The sequence below is a fragment of the Puntigrus tetrazona genome, chromosome 5 (genome assembly GCF_018831695.1).
Source record: "Puntigrus tetrazona isolate hp1 chromosome 5, ASM1883169v1, whole genome shotgun sequence".
Classification (NCBI taxonomy): domain Eukaryota; kingdom Metazoa; phylum Chordata; class Actinopteri; order Cypriniformes; family Cyprinidae; genus Puntigrus; species Puntigrus tetrazona.
In genome coordinates this window covers 18,847,934-18,868,308 of record NC_056703.1, presented here as the reverse complement: position 1 = coordinate 18,868,308, position 20,375 = coordinate 18,847,934, and the positions used below count along the sequence as shown (strand labels likewise).

Here is a 20,375-nt window from a genome sequence, read left to right as displayed (position 1 = left end):
AATCAGCTCGCCCTGCATCACATCTCACCAGGACACTGACTGCTGATTGGCTTAACCTCAGCGAGGCCCCAGACAGACCTGCAGGGATGAAACGGGCTTTACACACACGTTAATCTCGGAGCGCCAACCGTGTTACTCCTCCCATCACGCTTATCTCGAACAGTAACCCTATCTCATGCATATGATGCCATATCGGCCCATGGGTTCGTCAGTCGTCCGCTCAGCGTGATTGGAAAGGTTTCTACACCGTCATACACAGTACAGTGAGCTCATAGGATACTGAACAATTTATTACACTGTACCTCAACACACAAATCATCCTTAAGTGAGATGAACAAACTATAAGAAAAAACGAGTGAAAGTTTTCATAAAATTTGGTTTCATTAATAAGTTGGTGATACATGTAGAAAGAAGTCATTTACAAGTCTTGTTTTGTTTTTTTTCCAAAAAGCATTGAATGTTTGTAGACCCATCTCACAATAAAATCAAAGTTTAGAATGTTTCTCATTCTTGCTGTCATGAACAAAGTGGATTAAACTCAATATAAAAGTGCTCGAAGCAGAACTGCAGCAGCAAATCTGTAGTGGCAGGCAAGTGATGCAATACATGTATAACTTGAAACATACTTCAAATCAGCTGTTATGAACTCAAGTATAAGAAGTGTTAGGAAAAGACTGTGGCAGGAATTAAAACCAATTGTTTAGTGCCGTTTTCAAGAAAACAAATTCAACATAAATCATCTAAGAAATCATGACCTCAAACCCTTTTTAAAAGGGGCAGTTCAATCAAAAATACGAATCATTTACTTGCATTGTTCCAAACCTGAATGAATTTAAAAAAAAAAAAAAAAAAAATGCTGGTAAAAATATTTCAAGAATGCTGGTAACCATTGATGTACAGAGAAAAGTCCTCTCAATATATATATATATATATATATATTTTTGTTTCATTGATAAGTCATTCAGGTTTGGTAATACTACATAGATTTTCTAGATGGAAGCCCAGTAGGCAGTGATGAACTAGAAGTGGAATGATGTCATTTAGATTGATGTTATTGGGCCCAAAAAAGGCAGACATTTTTTTTAAACGTCTGGAAATTAAAACATAATGGCTTAAAAACAAGAAAGAAAAAAAACTGAAAAGAAAGGCAATTATGGCCTATTATGTCACTACCAACTTTTCACAGGTCTATCACCCTCCCTATATGTTGATTATTGTCTTATACAAGCAGTTCCCATTAAATGTACACTTTGCCTAAAGCCACATTTATCAATGACAAAAATGGGTAATGCCTTCATGTTTATATAATCTTAAACATTTAGTTTAGCTAACTGTACAAAAGATCTTAAGACTGAAGTTTGATGTCATCTTGATCATCAGGGCTAGAAAGGGTCTTCTTAAGAGAAATGGCTATTGGACAAGGCCAGTGAAAAAAAATCTCATGTAAAGGCATCAAGTGTGTGTGTGTGTGTGTGTGTGTGTGTGTATATATATATATCTCACATCAAGACCATAGTCAGACCTCAAACTATGATCAGATATTTACAAAAACGTAAAACACTTTAACAAAACCCGAGCCATATAGCTCATTTAGGGAAAACACATTAGGCCTTTTTAAAAGGAACAGGCTGTTTTGGTTATTCTAGTGTGTTTGTACTTTTTAAAAAGGTGCTTTTTGTACCATTTTGACTGTTGTTCAGTCTGTATAGACACGGTTTGAAAAGGTTTCTGAAGAGTGTCAAGAGCACTTGGGCAGAACAGCTCTTTGTTGTGAGGGATGTGTATAAGGCGTCAAAGCGAACTGGAAATGTAGATTGAACATCCTGGAAGATGAGAAAAAACATTTTGTATAAATGTTCAATATTCATTTATAGGTGAAAATGGTTGCTTTTTTTTTTTTTAAGGTGTCACTTACCTGGTGTTGCTCAGAAGAGAATAGCCTCACTGCTGGTCTTCTCTTGAACATACGAGGTGAAGCGTTTGAGGAATTTGGGGTATTCTCTCTTGGCTACGGCTCGTAAGACTGAGGCAGGGGCCCAACCACCAGGATTTACTGTAGGATTACATAAACATCATTAATGTGATAGATGTTATATGATTTTTCAGAAATCATTCTAATATACTTCTGGAAAAAATATTCATATTTCATGCTGGTGGATCGGAACCAGGCTGTAATTACGGCTTCAAAATACCACAAGAAGAAACAGGACCAAGAGACAAAAAGTAAAGAATAGGCCGTTTACTGGCAGATCAGAAGTTTAAGACCATAGCCTTAAAAAGTTCAAATCTGCACAAAAATACGTCTTTCATGTCATTGTTTTTCAGGCAGTAGTGCTGTCATGGTTTGTTGACGGCAAAGACAAAAAGTCTTTCTGTCTTTGAGCGTGTGGGGATTTAGGCACACAAGCAAGTGCTCTCAAAACACGCTGAACACTGCTGAAGTCAAACTCAGTAAAACATTCATTTCACAATTCCTAAAAGATCCTGAGAGTGATGGGACAAAAAAATTTAAGTTGTAGAACCAAAAAAGGTCAGGGGAACCTTATACTCCTGGTTGTTGTGATCTACAGTGTTGAATTGTTTAAAGAGCCGCTCATTACTGCTCAGACAAGGTCCTCAGTCGAGAGAGATGTTCCTGCATCATGTCCACATACTCCACCGCCGTCTGACGCCCTGCACAACCTGAACATCCATTATCCCATTGAAGGAAAAAGACCAGATCATGGAGCCTCCTCCACTGTGCCGTGAAGAAAACATGTTCAGGGATCTCTTTGACATGCCAGTAATGATGGAAGCCATCAGGACCAGGCTAACTTTTTCTCATCAGAGAATAAAACTTTCTTCCACTTTTCAGTGCCCTGGGCAAGTTTGTGTCGTGGGAGGAGACGTGGATGTTTTCTGTTCTTGAAGCTCTTCTCTCACGGATGCTGTCTTATAGCCATTGGGCTGCAGTCAGCATCAGTGAGGGCCTTTATTTGGGTCGAGGGTCAGTCTGTGTCTTCAAGGAAATAATTGTCTTGCTGAGTTTAAACTCGGCAGTGATGACATGATTCCAGTGGGGCTCAACAATCCCGTCACACTCAAAGACAGGAAAATGAGATATCAGGAAATCATGACAGTGTTACTGCCTGAAGAACAATGACATGCAGTCTATGGTCTTAAACCTTTTATCAGCCGACGAACAGCCTGTTTGAGTTTAAATGCAGTAAATTTCCTATTTTCTATTTTTTGTCTCTTTCTCTTTTCATTCTCTCTCTTTCTTTTGCAGGTTTCAATCTTTAATTAGGAGGACCAAACATCCCCAAGACTTACCATTGGCTACATATGTGATTTTACAGAGGATGTTGTCTCTGGTGATCTCTTTGTCTCCCTCTGGTGGGCTGATTAGGGTTTGACAGATCATGGCTACATTGATTTTGGCACGAATGCATCTAGCAGACGGCTGGAGAAAACATGGTTTCGGTTACCGATGCACAGCTTACTGTATACTGCTAACGTTGAACAATGTGTGTCAATAATGTCAAATTGCATTTCAAAAGATAATTTAATCTTGGTACTTACTGGATAGCTGTCGTGATCCACTGAGAAGTTGCACACCAGCCAGGTGTCTGGATCATTCTCATTGGTGGAGAGAATTTTACGGATAACTGATACGTAAAGCACATCTCTCTGGGAAGCAGGCCATACCCTCTGCAACAGAGTAGTGAGGGAAAAAAAAAACCCTGAAATCTAATGATCACCCATGATGCAATAGTGAATATTTTATAGTGGAAGTGTTCTACCTTGTGTGTCTGATGAATGATGACCGCTTTATCTGAGAGTGTCTCAACCACTTGAAAGCTTTCGACGGTTGCTGTTAAAAACAATAAAAGGTAAGCCTATTCTCATTCTCACAATATAAAGAGCAGAAGATCTAAAAGGCAGAATGATGCAGTGAAGTGAACATACTCTCCCAGTCGTTCCGAAAAGCTGTGTCCCAAAAGTAGTGGCAGACCTCGTGTCCTGTGACCCCTCTGACAGAGTGAGTAGCTTTGAGAGGATCCAGAACAATGCCGTTCTCCTCCACCTCCCTCCTGTACACCTGCAAAAAACATATTCAAACATATGTTCATAATGACAGAACTGCACATACACCAAATGATGGCCTCTACTGGAAAGAAGAACAACAAAGGGTTAAAAAGGATAGTTTGCTGAAAAATATGAATGTCCCAAACTCTATCCTGAAGATGATATACACAGGTGTCAAGGTTCTTTGCATATTCTTCTGTTCTGTGACCGAACCAGAAACTACACACACACACACACACACACACACTACTATTCAGTATTTTTCCACAGTAAAGATACAATAATTAAACATAAAAATAATACATGTATTACTCATACAGCATTTTTCAGTATATAAACTGCAGCCTTGGTGAGCATAAGATAATTCTTTAAAAAAAAACCTATCCAACCCCAAATGTTTGTAACAATTTATATAGATAAACATATAAAAACACATGCTTACAGGGAAGAAAAACACAAATTATAAGATGTAAAGTCTCATTTATCATTTATATTTTTCACTCTGATATGGAAACCAGCTACCATAGAAACAGCTCAACGCGCCTCACCTTCATATCCCCTTCTTCAACAACCAGCTGCCAGTTAGCATCTCCACCCACATCCTGTAAAGAATAAGTCATGTGGCTCTGCACCATCTCCTCAACCTGTGAACAAAACAAGATGTACAAAGTGTTATATACTAAAGTAAACAAGCAAAAAAAAAATGCATCAGCTACATTTATTCAAATTCAGAATCACACGGCAGTAGTTCATCCGCGTAAGTGTAGTGTCGTATCTTTACCTGAGCACTGAACCTGTGCACATCATCGGAGGCGCTTATAAGTTCAATGGACGACAAGGAGGAAGTGTGGCTGTGAGGCTGAACCGAAGTGAGAGAGCCAGAGGGAAATAGGTCAAGGGAAACAGAAGAAAAAATATCTCATCATCACCCAGAGAATACAGAGCAGATCAAACTTCAGCGGAAGGGACTGGAAGAACAAAGTCAGCTTCGCAAATGTAAAAGCCCCGAAGATTTCACGCAGCAGATCCACCATCAGCAATGACAGAATTGCATAATCGGTCACGAAGAAGCAAATGTGTTTTGATAAAGTGAGTGTGTAGGAGTGTGTGCTTGTGTGGGTGAGCCATAGTGGTCTGACTTACCTTAGTCAAGTATTTCTGAGTGCTGATGGAGGAATAGGTGTCTGGAGTGAGGGACATTTGTCGAGATACCCTGCTCCTTTCTGCCTGGGACTGCAAAACATGACAGCAACTTTCATATATATGGACAGAAAAATTCGGTGGGGTCTACATTCATTATCAGCTCTGTTTTGCAACTAGTGGTCAGTTTATATATCAACAAATTGCGTTTTATGTTAAATGTTCTGTTTAGTTGTGTCTGCTGCCACTTTAAATGCTCAAGCTCTTTAAAGTCAATTGACTGTCAATGTTTTTATGATTCAACTAGGAAAAAAGCTGCTAATGTGATTTTAAAGATGCTGCTCCTCTGGGTTGTTATTGTAACACCTGTGACGTGAACCTCGCAATTCACACACGTTTAGAATGATTAATAAAACAATATAGCTACTGTTAACTTTCTTGGTGTAAGCTAGTCTCAAATCTGACTAAACCAACTTATTGAAATGACTAGCTCATTTTTAATGTATTTATATATTTTTTTTGTATGCATGAACCAAAAAAAAATTGGGACTTGGCTAAATTTGATTGGAGCTCCTTAAAGGTTACAAAAGCAACATAGCATGTTTGCTAACCGCTAGGCCAATCTGACCACTTTTCCCAGTTTTTCCACATAACTGCAAGCCAAACCTAATGCTTATGTATATACACACACACTTCAAAGGTCACGATGATGTAATCAAAGTCAATTTCACAGAAATGGAGCCATTGTATCTAATTGAATGCCTTTACTTCAAATGAATGCCTTACAAATACAAAGCTATGCAAAAGTTCTAAATGATAAAAAAAAAAATAAATAAATAAATGGCTGGATTATTACTTGCTCTTCAATCTGGTCATGCTTATCCAATGCAGCTTCCACAGCATCGAAGAACTCCTCTTCATTGATCAGACTGTTTGGTCCTTCCTGCACAGAGAGAATATCTCAGTAAGAAGGAGGGTGTGTGTTGAACCAAAGATGGAAAAGACAGTGTGAATAAAAGGCTGTGGACGCACTTCATAGTCTGGTCCTCCATAATGAGGCTTCTTTTTCAGCTCTGTCAGTGCAGCTTTATAGGCATCTTCAGCACGTCTTCTCCTTTCAATTTCCTTATAAATGATAAAAGAACGTTACTCATACTATATCCAGTAGAGGTCACAACGCACTCAAGAAGATCTTAAACGGCTCACAAAAATATTTAATTAAGTCATAAGTAGTACAGAATTATTTGTAGCAATAACCAACAATACAGTCACAATCATCATGTATTTTAAAAATCATTAGGATATCAAGTAAAGATCATATCCCATAAAGCTATGCTGCATGCATTACTAAGAACTTAATTCAGAAAACGGTGATTCAAATTTTTCATTTATTTATTTACATTTTTTTCACCCTCAGATTCCAGATTTTCAAACAGTTTTCTCGGCCAAATATTGTCCTATCCTAACTAATGGAAAGCTAATTTATTCAGCTAAATTAATAAATATATAATAATAAATTATAAAAAAAAAAAAAAAACATTCTTATGACTGCCTAGTGTCTAAAGGAGCATTACACTTTTTTTGGAAATAGGCTCAAACTCCCCCAGAGTTAATAAGTTGAGTTTTACTGTTTTGGAATCTATTCAGCCATTCTCTGGGTCTAGCAATAGCACTTTAAGCATAGATTACTGATCTTCCAATTAGACCACTGTGGAGTGGAGTGTTCCTCTAAACCTTTTAGACTGGGCAAGATGTTTAGAGTTCTGTAATTTTCTGGTTGCTAAACAAAGCTTGCTTACAAACTAATCCAAGAAATGCCTGTTTAGGATCCAAATAAAGAAGCAGACCAATCACGTGACACATGAACCCTGACAGCTCCACTTGTGGTTTCATGCTTAAGCTTAAGCAAACACACCCATTTCAAATTGTCAATTCTACTACAGATGCCATTGAAGATACCATTGTGTCTTGCCTCTTTGAAAGATCATTCGTCTAAAAAAAGGGTGCAGCCCATATCACCAGCTTTCTAGACTTATGAAGCTAGCTTTCTGCAAGCTATTTAATATCACCAAAACTTTCTTTAAATAACTCACCTGAAGCAGAACCTTTAGCTACAACATGAAACCTTCACTGAAAAGTGGTTGGCTCATTGAGCAGCTTTGGGTGTTTCAGATGAGTAATTGGTGCATAATGTTCTTGCATTATAAATCAGATTGGTTCTTAAACTGACAGGTGTGGATTCTTGAGCATTGAAACACCTCTTTCTCTCTCTCTAGAAGATGTCACGAGAGACAATTACTGACAACACCCGGCTTATATGACAGGTGATAACAACCGTCAACGTGACTCTACTAATCTCTGCAATGGCAGAATTTAGTTGAAAAGACATACAGTTATGCAGCACACGTGGACGACTAAAACATGTCAAGACTAAAACACATTTTCAAGTAAATCCTTTTACCACTTAAACACTAAGCAGCAGCAAAAAACCAGTGAACTGAATAAAAAGCATGCCAAACCTACAGAGTACAAGCTGCTGTGTGTACACAGAGGAATCCAGTTTTCATTAGCACTCTGAAGAGATCCAGCCACCCAGTTCTGCCACGGCTTCAACGCTGAAGCGCTGTACAATGTAGTCATCCTCTACAGTCCCGTTGCTAACATCACAACACAGTGTCCTCAGAAATGTGAAACGCTGTTTACTTTGCAAAAAGCTTTATTCTGCTCAAAGGTCCATCAAGTCCTAGTGAATGGCTGTAATCACACTGTAAAATCAAACTCGTCCAGATTCTCTGTGGCGGCTGGAATTCAAGAAGCTGCTTCCTGGCTCATGACATACCGGGGGCTGGACTGTAGATGGAAAAACTGGCCGAGCAAGTGCAAGCAGAAGCTTTACACTAAGATGCTAATGACGTGTGGCTTTGGAGATGTGCTCCCACATAAAGTGGCGCTGGGAAGAATGCAAGGCTTCCGGAAACTACAGTAGATGCACTTTTGTTTTAATGGATGCGTTTTTGTGACTCATCCAGTAATTAAGGTGTTATGTGGGAAGTGTATGGGTATGTAAATTGAGCCCAGATTAAGCTTGTGAAAAAATTGCAGAGCTGCTTGACACTGAATGCTTTATTTGCACTGAAATGCATCCAGTAGTTCCAATAGGACAAAAGTGTTTGATAGTGACCCAACTATCAATATTTTCTGCAAAACCAGAATTATTAGGGATAGGTCATAATTGACCCATTCTCATATTGTTTCCAACCCATTACTTTTTTTTGTTTTCAAAGGAGATACTCTCAAATTTATGCTGTTGTTTTCTATAATACACTCAACCAAGGTCTGTTACTTACACAAAGCTATGGTAAAAATTCAGAGGATTTAAAATGCAAAAAATTGATTTATTTGCATACCAGCACCTATGGCTATTTTCGTGGGAAGATCAATGTATTTTAAAAAGAAACAAATAGTAACACAGCAGTAAAGAAAAACTGATTACCAAGGTATATCAATAGAATTATACATTAGTAAATGATTTAAGATTATTTCCTATATATATATATATATATATATATATATATATATATATATATATATATATATATATATATATATATATATATATATATATATATATATAATAAATAACTAAGAATTAAATTAAATAAATTAAATAAGACTGCATACATTTGATCTACAATGCATCACTTTCTTTTGAAAAAAAATCTTACCATCTTCAAAATCTCTCTTTCTGATAACAGGGTGTTTTTTGGGGGATAAAATGTACTTTTAATTACAGCTGCACACTACCTTATCAAGTCGTCTTTGCCAGCTTTCTTCTCTTTTGACCAACATGTCGATGCAGTGGGACAGTGTAGACAATATTCCTGCTGTGGTAGCTTTAAATGTGATGGCTTCACCTTTGAAATCGATGCCTAAGGATCCTTTGAGGCTGTCCACAGAGAACACTGAGGGAAATCAAGCAAAATGAGTATCAAATAACAGAAGTTTTAAACTTCTGAAGTTCTACTTCTGAATGAACTTCAGTTGTGTAATTACATTTGTATTAGTGTCTTACTACTTTATCCTTTGATAATTGATAAGTTATTTACTTACAACCATCACAGACATAATGGAATATTTACACCAAAAAAAATACTTTGTCTTTACACAAACCAAACTGATGCTACCACTAACTGCATTTTGCAGCTCATTGCTGTGTAAGTTATTATAAATGAAATGTATGATGATCAATTATTATGCATTCATTACCATGTATTACTGTGTATACATGATAAAAAAAGAGAATAAAGCTGCACTCAGAAAGGACCACAAGAATTTGGTCAGTTTCAACAACTGCTGTATTAGGCAAAGAGAGGATGTGCTTATATCAAAGATGTACACCAAAAAAAAAAAAACTGAACAAAAAGAAAAACTCACATTTCTCTTTGCTGCTGTTGTTGTTGTTAAGAAGATAATCTCCATCTGGCCGTGAGGTTGGAAAATCTTCCTCATCATCGGATACTTAAACAAGAAAATACCAAAACACCATAACGTTCATGCATTAAAGTGTTTGTAATTATGTTAGTTCTGCACAGGAGAGACTTACACACACACACACACACATGAAAACAACAACAAAAGAGTCAAAATATGTGACAAGGCCGTGGGAGATTTTCAACTTCACTTTCAAGTTCATCAAACCGGTCTGTCACCAGTCTTGCTGTGTGTATTGGTGCATTATCATCCTGATACACGGCACCCCCTTCAGGATACTATGTTTCAACCATTGGATGCACATAGTCCTTGGCAGGGACATGCCCATCTAACACAAGTATTGGGCTTAGGGAATGCCACGAGATTGCAGCCTAAACCTTCACTCTGGGCATGCAACAGTCTGGGTGGTACACTTGTTTTGGGGCTTCTCCACACTGTAACTCTCCCAAATGTGGGGAAAGAAAGAGAAAGGTGAACTCAGAGACCAATGCATATTTCACATTGTCCACAGCCTAAGATTTTCGCTGCTGACACCATTGAAACTAATGTTTGGCATTGGCATGATTGACCAAAGGTTTGGCTTTAGCAGCACCGGCCATGTATATCGACCCTGTGGAGCTTCCAAAAGACCAAAGTTTTTGGTGGAAGCAGAAGAGGTGAGGTGCACATCTAATTCTGCAGTGAGATGGGCAGCTGTGGTTTTCTGTTTTTTGATCCAGGTTAGCACCCGGGCATCTCTTTCAGACAGCTTCCTCTCGCGTCCACAGTTACTCCTGTTGGATGTGGTTCGTTCTTCTTGGTGGTATGCTGACATTACCCTGGATACCGTGGCTCTTGATACATCACAAAGACTTGCTGTCTGGGTCACAGATGTGCCAGCAAGACTTCTTTTGAACTCTGATATGTCACCAATAATGTTGTGTACATTGCAATATTTTAAGCAAAACTATGCTTACTCTGCTAACTAAACCTTCACACTCACTCTTACTGGTGGAATGTGTAATCAGAAGATTGGCCGCCTGGCTGGTCAAATTTAGAAAATTAAATTGGCCAGTGTTTGAGTTTCATTGTCCAACCCCTGTATGTGTGTGTCCATCTAAAGAATCTAAAAGGTATAATCTATTATACCGTGGCTGTCATAAAGCTGACAAATGCAGAGCTGAGCTCAACAGCCCTGGCCCAAGATGTAATAAATAAATAAAATGCTATTGACTATTTAAAAAGGGGGTGCTCAATATGTCTCACACTGTCTTCCTGTTTCAGCTGAAATTATTATCATAATTGATGAATGAAAGTCTAAGGCTTTTAAAAAATTGGGCCCTCCGTCAAATAAAATTGCCATGTAATAAATTTACTCACCTTTGTCTCTGTGGAGTTCATCTTTACTGTCGATATCTGCGCAGTTGTCAAAATACTTCTGCAGTGTGTCCACCTGTCTGCAGAGAATATCCCGGAAGGTCTCCATCTCTGCTAGCTTTTCCCGCAGGCTGTATCCCTTCTGTTCAACAGTTTGTAAATGAACAATTGTTATAAGAAATCTCCCATGACATGACATTTGGCTACATACAATCTTTTAAGCTCTGGATCTGAAGGCAGAGGCTGAGACTCACCTTGAAGGAAGACGCGGAGGCGGTGGATAGGCCGCTGGCAGCAGAGGTGAGGGACAGCAGGGAGCCATGGCGACGTAAACTGCTCTCTGACCCATAACCTGACTCAGCCTGCATTCAAAATACAGCACAAAGAGTCATGGTTGGAGCTATACAGTGAATACTAGTATTTCTGAATCTAGCAAACAAATAGAGGCTGGTAGGTGAAATGGATAGCAAGGTTGTTAGTTTCCATTAATACTGGATTACAAGCTTCATTAAATATGAATTAATTAGTTACACAGTAGAGGACATTGGGAATGATATACTCTACCAATCAAAAGTTTAGGGCAGGGCTATTCAAATGCAACAATTTCCCGGAGACCGAAACATCAATAAATGGCAGCGTGGCATGCTGCTTAAAGATTTCTTAAAATAATCAATGTTAAAAACAGTTGTGCTGTTTAATACATTTGTCAGAAACATTATACTTTTTACCCAGAATTCGTCAATGAATAGACAGTTCAAAATAACAGAAATTATAGAATTTTTTTGTAACATTAAAAAGGCTTTACTGACATTTTTGATGCATTTAATTTTTGATATTCAGATTTAGACAGATTTCCAGTTATTACTACATCTATGATATACACGAATACACCTGCCTCTTTGAATGACGTAAGATGGACATGGTCTGAACACAAGGGAACACAACTTCTGTTGCAAGGTTTTTTAACAGTACTTCCGCTTTGGGCTCTCACACCACCTGACAAATCAGGAAGTAGGCTTTTTTGTAAGGAGAGGGACGACCAAAAACATTCCTTCTCCATCTCGATCTCTCATGAGAATCATCATAATCTAAGTGCATTTTCTGGCAGGGGTGTTGTCAGGGGGGGATAATCATGGATAAAAATAAATCTAGATACAGATTGAAAGTGTGTGTAACATGTAGTTCTGCATCATTATTATTTTAAAAGATCTGATACAGAAAAAAAAAATGTTGTTCTTTAAACTTTTTTCACTAATCAAAAAAAAAAAAAAAAAAATCAAACAGCATCACTGTTATAAAAAATGTAATATAATAAATATTAAGCAGCAAAACTAAAATGTTAGATGTCAGAAGCAAGACTAGAGAATTTCAGCTGAAAATTCAACATTTTCCACTGCAGGAATAAATTACATTTGAAAATATATTAAAACAGAAAATAGTTATTGTGAACTGTAATGGCTTTTCACAACAGTACTATATTTTTTTTATATCTTACTATATGTTTGATCAAGTAAATGCAACATTGGAAAGCATAAGAGACTTATTTTCAAGAACATAAGTTTAAAATATGTCTTATGCCAAACCACTGAACAGTGGTGCAAAAGGTCACGTTTAATGCATTCAGTACTAACACCTAACTCTCATTTGGTCAGAACAGAAGGCACTTTACCCGACTCAACATGCCTTCATTCCTGCTATGAGTACACCGTAAAACTGCTGAAACTTGGCTTGTGGAAGACGTAATTTTATAAAGTGCTTTAATTAATAGCCATTGACAGATTGGGTAGTTTTTTAAAATGCAATTTCAATGGAGCATCCATTAAAAAAAAAACCCAGAACAAACAAAAACTGCAACAAAAAGAAATTTCAACAAAATAAATGCTTGAATAACCCATTCAGTCCTACTTCATCCCAAACCTTGAATGATGGAAACAATTACTGTAACTGAAAACGCCAGCAAAGATGTTAATGGTGATGAAAACATGAATGGTTGAGTGCTGGATGGTGAACAATTAAACGATGTGAGAGTTAAAATGCTAATGTGCAGAAGCCCACCATTCGCCCATTCCAGCAGCCAAAGCAGGACAATGCACTGCTGCAGTCCTGAGTGCTCGGCCCCAGCATGACCACCGCTCTTTCCAGACACTCCCAAAAATGCTCACTCTCCGGACCGTCCCAGAATTCCCAGTACTTTCTCCAAACAATGCAAGAACACCAAGTCCTCTCTGTGGATACTTCAAGAATTCCCGGTTCTCTTGCTGGACACTCCCAGATTTCAATTTCACGAGCACATGGTCGAGTGGGAACCAACAAGGAGGCAAGTTACTTTCCCTTCTCAGCTTTAAAGCAGAAGTGCAGCCATTACTGTTGGAAATGTTGTAAAGAAATGATGTGAGGTGGGTTTCTGAGGCAGTATAAAGCCAGATAGACTGTGGGTGGGTCGGCAAAGCATGTGGAGGAGAGAGAGAGAGAGAGAGAGAGAGAAAAGAGAGAGAGAGATCAAGAGAGAGAGTGCTCAAGCAAACCATACAGACACTGAAACTCTAAAAGCTGCTGCACATGCTACACTCACCTAACTGCAATAAGATCAACATAAATCATCCAGAACCTCTGCTACATCTAATCCAGAAGTGTAAGTGAATGTGAGAGCGTGTGCTTTTAAGGAGCCTAGGAGAGCGTTAAATCAGATGCTGCTGGGCGTGTGCTCTCGTCTCCGTCTCGTGGCGTGCTCCTCATTTCAGCGCTCATCTTAAAAAGGATCCATGCCTTCTTGAAAAGCAGCAACACCTGAATCCACCGAGCTCCCGATCCAATCAAGCCCTCTATTTTGGTCCAGAAGTCTTCTTGCCGCGGAGGGCTTTCCGAGCAGCCTCTTCAGATAACTGAATATACTCATGCATTATTCATGCAGCTGGACGACAGCGAGTGGAAAATGCCCATCCACCCCAGCCTGCATCACCCACGCACGCGTACACGTAACAGCTCACCTCAGCAAATAAAGAGTCGCGATAAACAACGCTGACCTGAACGCCAGCAGCTTCTCTACTGCGCTCTTCTGTTGGAGGGATTAGTTATTCAAATAACGTTTTTAGATTTGAAGCCTTACCCGGCAGAATTGAGACGGGTCAAAAGAATGGATCTTTATATAAGAGAACGTGGAGAGAAGGGTATAGATACGGCTATCAAATGTTACATATCTTTATGGCAATAGCTACGGTATACACATACTACATATAATTATGCGACTACGTAACAGTCATGCAAAAAAATTTGCCACACTAATTATGTGCAGAAGTAACTTGAGTAACTGTACAAATGTATTTCACAAAAAAAACAAAACAAATTTTAATTCTTTTCTGTTGTAGGAAGAAGTTTTAAACAGGAAAACAGAAATCATTTCAATACAATAAAAGAGAACAGAGACTGGGACAGTTAAGCAGCGAAAAAAAGTAATTGCACCATAAAAGTGGCCCATACAAGCTATTCATTACACACTATATAAAGCTACTGTATATGGATAGACTACAGCAATAGTCAAGCGCTTGAATTTCCCCCAACGCAACGTGTCCAGGTCTGAAACTATGAATGACGGAGTGGGAGATACTCAAGCAAACAACATCATATTGCTTTATCCTTTCAAAGGGATTTGAATATAGTTCATCATTCATATGGAGCAATTTTTGATAGTTTTATTGTGTTTTTCTGTTATTTTTTGAAGAAGGCTCCAAACCCCTCCCCTCCAATGGAAAAAGAGCATCTGTTAAACACTATTTTTTGCGTAACCAAAGACTGAAAACATGTGTTTGGAAGAAGAGTTTGAGTAAATGACGTAGTCTTGCATTTTCATTTTTAGGTGAACGATTCTATCTTTTAAAATACCATAAAGGCTCCCCTCTGAAGTCTTAAAACAGCTTTTTAAGTCTTATCATAAAAAAAGCAATATCACTCTTCACCAGCAGATGGTAGAAGTGGCCATGAGAGTAAAACTACCATGGAACGCGCATTTCTGCTGCATTACAGATCGCGATGTTCCCAAAACCTCACAAACGCATTAATGAACTCACTGAAGGACTTGGAAATTTAGCAACCAATCTCAATGTTGATTTCACATAATTCCACCAGCTTTAGCAACAACAACAACAAAAAAAAACACTGATACTTTTCTTAAGAAATCTATGTGGAATAGCTGCTCCCACTCACTGTCAGAAAAAAACAACACACAAACACCCTTTCCTGGATCCGAACGCCAGCTGTGTAGAAACAGCTCCACTCATTTTATGGAGTTCAGTTCTGCTCACTCATGTGAGAGCCATTCAGATCAGCACATTCCTCAGGACCCTCCCTTTGTAAATCTCTCTCAAGACATGATACGTCACTCTGCAAACCACTGACAGACTTCACTTGCACAATAAATCTCCTGTTTTCATCTCACGCTAAATAATTTTAGCCAACAAGTCAATCAGAGGTATTAATTTACTGGTTACCAGTTCTCATGTTTGCAGTTTCTGTTAGTATGTCATAGGTCAAAGGACAATGCCAACACGGCAGGTGCAGTACACAGGAATTATACTAGGCTTAATGACATGATAAAGAAAAGGAAATATTGTTCATTTTAATTTATTCTTGGAAGGTTTTTGATTGGAAAAAAAAGGATAAATAAGAACAAATTCCATAAGGTGTAAATATTAATTAAAATGTTATAAATTATTTACTTTTTAAAATGGTGTTACATTTTACAATATTTTTTAAAGCCTTTTAAAGAAAATAGTATTTCTAAAGCATGTCTATCATTGATCATTAATTTATAAACATTGCATTATTGGTGAGTTTCAAGCCTAGCCTTTTAAGAATTTCCTTCTTGTACTGTGGATTTTTAATATCAAAACTGATATCAATCAGACCAGACTGATTTTGATATCAAAACTGTTACATGACCTTGACATTTTTGATTATCATTATTATTTTACTTCATAAGTGAAAAACAAAAAATGCTAAGTGAAGGTGCATCCAAGTCAATGTATGTGTGAATTTCATATTTAATTACTTTTAACACATAAATTAATATATAGGCAAAATGAGCATTATTTAATAAAATAAACTTTTAAAATGAACTATTTTTTTTTACATGTACATATAACCAGGATATTTTTTTTACTGTAGTATTTTTTTTAATGAGAAATATATACAATAACTTGATGTGTGTAGAAAATACAATCTTTCTAGGGAAAAAAAAATATATATACAAAAATTAAAAATCAACCTAAAAATCATACCTAAAAACACAAACTTCAACAACGGAAATAAGTCTTTTGTCAAATTATACTATGAAAATGACACAAATTCGGCTTGAATTCTCCACTGATTTCACAATGGCTCACTGTACTTGTAAATGACAGAACAAGGAAATGATAGCAAGAAAAAAAAAAAAAAAAAAGCATGAGGGACACATTCCACTGAACCATGCCTTCAACACCTTCCCAGCCTCAACAAAAGAAACAAAACACCCAATCAGGTTCCTCCACTTGATCACTCACTAACAGAGAGCGGCAGTTCATCTAGAGACTTTGCCGCTTCTGACGAACTCACCTTGTGAAGTTCAACGGTATCGATCCACTGCTGCCGGAGCAAAGGATGTTCAGCCCTCAGGTACCAGATGCTGTCGTTCACGCTGATGTCAAAACGGCATTCATCAAACTCGTGAGGCTGGGAAAAAGAAAAAGAAAAAAGAGAACATCAAAAACAAAAACAGATCGTAACAATGAACATGCTGGAAAATGGAAAAAGTTTATGGGCCACGTTTGTTTATTCAAATCTGTCTGCAATTATGTTTTTGGAGCACCTTTCCCTGCTGTCCCTGATAAACAACTCCTCGCCACCACATAGATTTGCATCACTGAATAGGTCACTGAAAAGTTTTATAAATGACAGATAACAGTAAAACAAAAACTGCTGACCACCTCAAACACAATCTAAAGGAAACCACCAGCTATCTAAAAAAACAGCTGTTTTAAGAAGTGCAAAAAGGATCCATAGTTTGGAACTTTTTTTTATTTATTTTTTTTTAACCACCAGGTATTGCCATCTGGATCTGATGAACCTGAACACTTACACGCAATGACATATGACTGTCACTAAATTAGTATATGTTTACATTTAAATTAATGATTATAAAAATAACGTTTAAAATATTTATTCATTCATTATTTAATGCCATGTCAGCATCATTTTCATGGCTATTTTTATGACCATTTCTGAACACAAGGCATGCAATTAACGAAAACTTCCAAAAGACATTTCAGATGTAGAAGAGAAGCTGTATTCTATATTCAAAATAAATCAAGTTGTTGAATTAAATGACTGAATTAAACTAAACATAACTAAACGAATAATTTATGATATGCACAATTTTACATAAAAGAATTGTTGTAAAACCATTAACAGCCATTTTAATATTTTAGGTATAAAAGATGCCAGGTATAACAGGCTTGGTGCGCTGTCTTTTGAATTTTTAGTGTGGAGACACTGTTTGAATTCAGTCACTGTTTGATTCATTATCAGATCATCTATATTCTTTCCTTCAAACATTGAAATCAACCAAACCCAGATATTCCAGATTTGACTCTGGGATCAGACTGCCTCATTAAATCCCTCAAGAACCGGTCAAAACTATCAAAACTGGATTCTAAAACAATGTTGTGGAGGTCTTGATCCAAACTGCTCATCATGTTTAACAGCAGCCATTTTTAGGGCAAAGAACATCCCTTAAACTCTACAAAAGGTCTCCAGGAATTAATAGGAACAAAACTTTACAAACTGGTTTTCTTTATTTACATATGCCCATTTTTACTGGAACAAGCAAAGCAAGAACTGCTCCCAGATCACCTTTTTCACAATGAGATACATGATATTCGCCTTCACAGGACGTTCCTGTGGTTCTGCTCTCCCTGCTCTAATCCTCGAGACTACTTCAAATCATTCAGTACTAGAACAATGTAGCAATAGTATGTCAACCTGAAGACAAAATGTGCTTTGTTGGACATTTCCTTGCAGTTTTGCTGCCAAAACTTCTGCACTCGAAACAACCTGCACTACATGCATAACTTCTGCTCACAGACCATAACCATTATTTTATTTATTTATAATTTACACGAGACTGGAATACATTCCACACAGAATAACTTGCATTGAGCAGAAAATAACAAACTTTCTGAAAGGAAAAGAAAAATCTACTGGCCTTGTAACCAAAAAAAAAAAGGAAATGTATCTATTTGTACAAAAATAAAACCCATGAGAAGTCATGCATTGCTTTAGCACCTCATACAATGAAGATCGTTTTAAACCAGCTTCACAGAAATAAACAGGAAATAACGGTTGATGTTAATGAAGACCCATTCAGCTCAAGTCAGTTCAGTGCTCATTTAGTTTAATGGCTGTGTCAAGTTGCAAAACCGATCCTTTATAAATAATAATTAAAAAATGATTACCCAGCTTAAAATCACTGCCAATTTTGAAAGTTTAATCAATTATTAAAAGCTACTCATTACTATCATTGCACAGTTTAGTTTAACTCAAGTTGTGTCGTCACCTTATAATATTAGCACAGCCAGATCAATAACATTCTGTGAATAATCATCTTTATCGTAATGATAATAAGTATTCAGGAGCGGTTTTGCAGGGCGTTTAGTATGGATGACGCTAGGATATGTCTGTTCAAAGGAAGCATTGGAGTACCCTTGTACAACCTACTTAACCACATTTTCTGCTCTTTCCACCTTGAAACATTCATGCTGTTCAAGTGAAACCCCCAAAACAAGTACGACAGCTTCCAGCTAACAGCAGCAGACGCATAAGCACTGCATGATGAGCAGGAAGCATTACTGCTCAAATGCTTTCACATTGCAGTACATATCAGCTCTTCACACCACTGTGAAGTCAAGGTACTGCGGTCAGGATAATCACACAGATAAACATGACACTCTACAGATCGGATCAGACCAGACTTACGGTGATGACAGCCTTGCTGAGACAGATGGACCCTCTGCAGCCGTACTCCTTCTCATCTGCTGACCTGTAGTAGCTCAGGATATTGCCCTTCAGCACAATCCAGCGGTCCTGCCATCCATGAATGTAGTTCGTCCACTGGAGAAAAACAAAGAGTTAGTTATTCGAATCATGCTTCGTATCATGGGGCTTACACTTATCACTTCAAGTACTTGGCAACATAAAGATTAAACCTTCCTGAAGGTTCCAAGCTTCAAAGTTCAGTAGGACTTTAACTACAATCATTTAAGGAGGTTATTCGGTTTAAATTTCCCAACACAACTTGTAAGTTCATGATTGCACATTGCCACAAATATGGCAGAAAATATAACTTATAAATGCCAAATGTATTGACGTACTTTCACAAAGACTCTTAAAAATTATTTCCCTAAAATCATGTAAATGACTGTTATGTTGCTTAAAACAATTATCTAAAAGAAATGCATTAATTTAGGATCATCTGGTGTGATTCTTAAATCGTGTATATATATATATATATATATATATATATATATATATATATATATATATATATATATATATATATATATACACACACACATACACATATATATATACATATATACACACACATATACATTTAGTCATTTTGCATCAATATATATATATATATATATATATATATATATATATATATATATATATATATATAGAAACACACACACACCTTAAATGTACCTTACAATACTCATTACAAAGTCATTTAGAAGGTAAATGTTTATTTTATTTGCGCTACTAATATTTCTTCATATCTCTTAGCTTAAAACATTGCCTAGAACGCAGTAACTTTAACTCGGCTAGTTTGACTTGTCTGAAAGCGACGATTTTAGGACTCGTGAGGTAAATAACCGACTCGAGAACCGCTCAGACCGAATCAGTGAGCTTCTTTAATGAATCTTTAAGAGCGGTTGTAGACGGCAGACCCTGCGATACTTCATTCAGACATCGCTCATATGTTACTGATTGTAATGGTAGGGCAAACATGCGCAGTCACAAAACTTCCAACAAGTTGCGACGTTCAGATACTCGTAAGCAAACGAAAGTACCCGACTAACCTTAGTTTCCACAAAACCTGCTGCAAAAGGAAGAGACGTCGTAAAAGCGTAACTCGTTTGTTTAAGTTACCTTGCTGAGCTTGCCGCCGAGCTCGTCCAGCAGCTCCAACTCCGGGTCCAAATCCTCATCTGAACCCGACGAGCTGCAGTCCGACATCAGGAAAAATAAAAAATAAAAAAAAAAGTCCGCGGTCGTCCTGCTTT

At 37.4% G+C, this 20,375-nt stretch overlaps 1 protein-coding gene across 3 annotated transcripts; it reads right to left on the bottom strand.

Annotated features, from left to right (window-relative positions):
• Positions 1-867: 867 nt before the first annotated feature.
• On the bottom strand, positions 868-20,373 carry cert1a (ceramide transporter 1a). 3 transcript variants are annotated; one of them, XM_043238781.1, is made up of 18 exons: positions 20,242-20,373; positions 19,060-19,194; positions 16,642-16,758; positions 11,310-11,417; positions 11,059-11,197; positions 9,643-9,726; positions 9,013-9,170; positions 6,241-6,333; positions 6,065-6,151; positions 5,212-5,301; positions 4,850-4,927; positions 4,617-4,712; positions 3,949-4,081; positions 3,783-3,853; positions 3,562-3,690; positions 3,313-3,442; positions 1,916-2,053; positions 868-1,823 (listed from the first exon to the last, which is right to left on the bottom strand). In XM_043238781.1, exons 1-17 carry the CDS (start codon positions 20,326-20,328, stop codon positions 1,926-1,928), a joined length of 1,863 nt encoding a protein of 620 aa, XP_043094716.1. In that variant the 5' UTR covers positions 20,329-20,373; the 3' UTR covers positions 868-1,823; positions 1,916-1,925. The 3 variants fall into 3 exon arrangements, with proteins under 3 accessions (XP_043094716.1, XP_043094717.1, XP_043094718.1); XM_043238782.1 differs by lacking the exon at positions 4,850-4,927; XM_043238783.1 differs by lacking the exons at positions 16,642-16,758; positions 19,060-19,194; positions 20,242-20,373 and adding an exon at positions 13,111-13,459.
• Positions 20,374-20,375: the final 2 nt, after the last annotated feature.

Coding starts and splice junctions, on each gene's coding strand:
- cert1a (XM_043238781.1), bottom strand. CDS start 20,328: ATGTCGGACTGCAGCTCGTCGGGTTCAGATGAGGATTTGGACCCGGAG. Junction 9,171..9,642: donor CAACAGCAGCAAAGAGAAAT/GTGAGTTTTTCT, acceptor GATTTCCCTCAG/TGTTCTCTGTGGACAGCCTC. Junction 4,928..5,211: donor CTCAGAAATACTTGACTAAG/GTAAGTCAGACC, acceptor ACTTCGGTTCAG/CCTCACAGCCACACTTCCTC.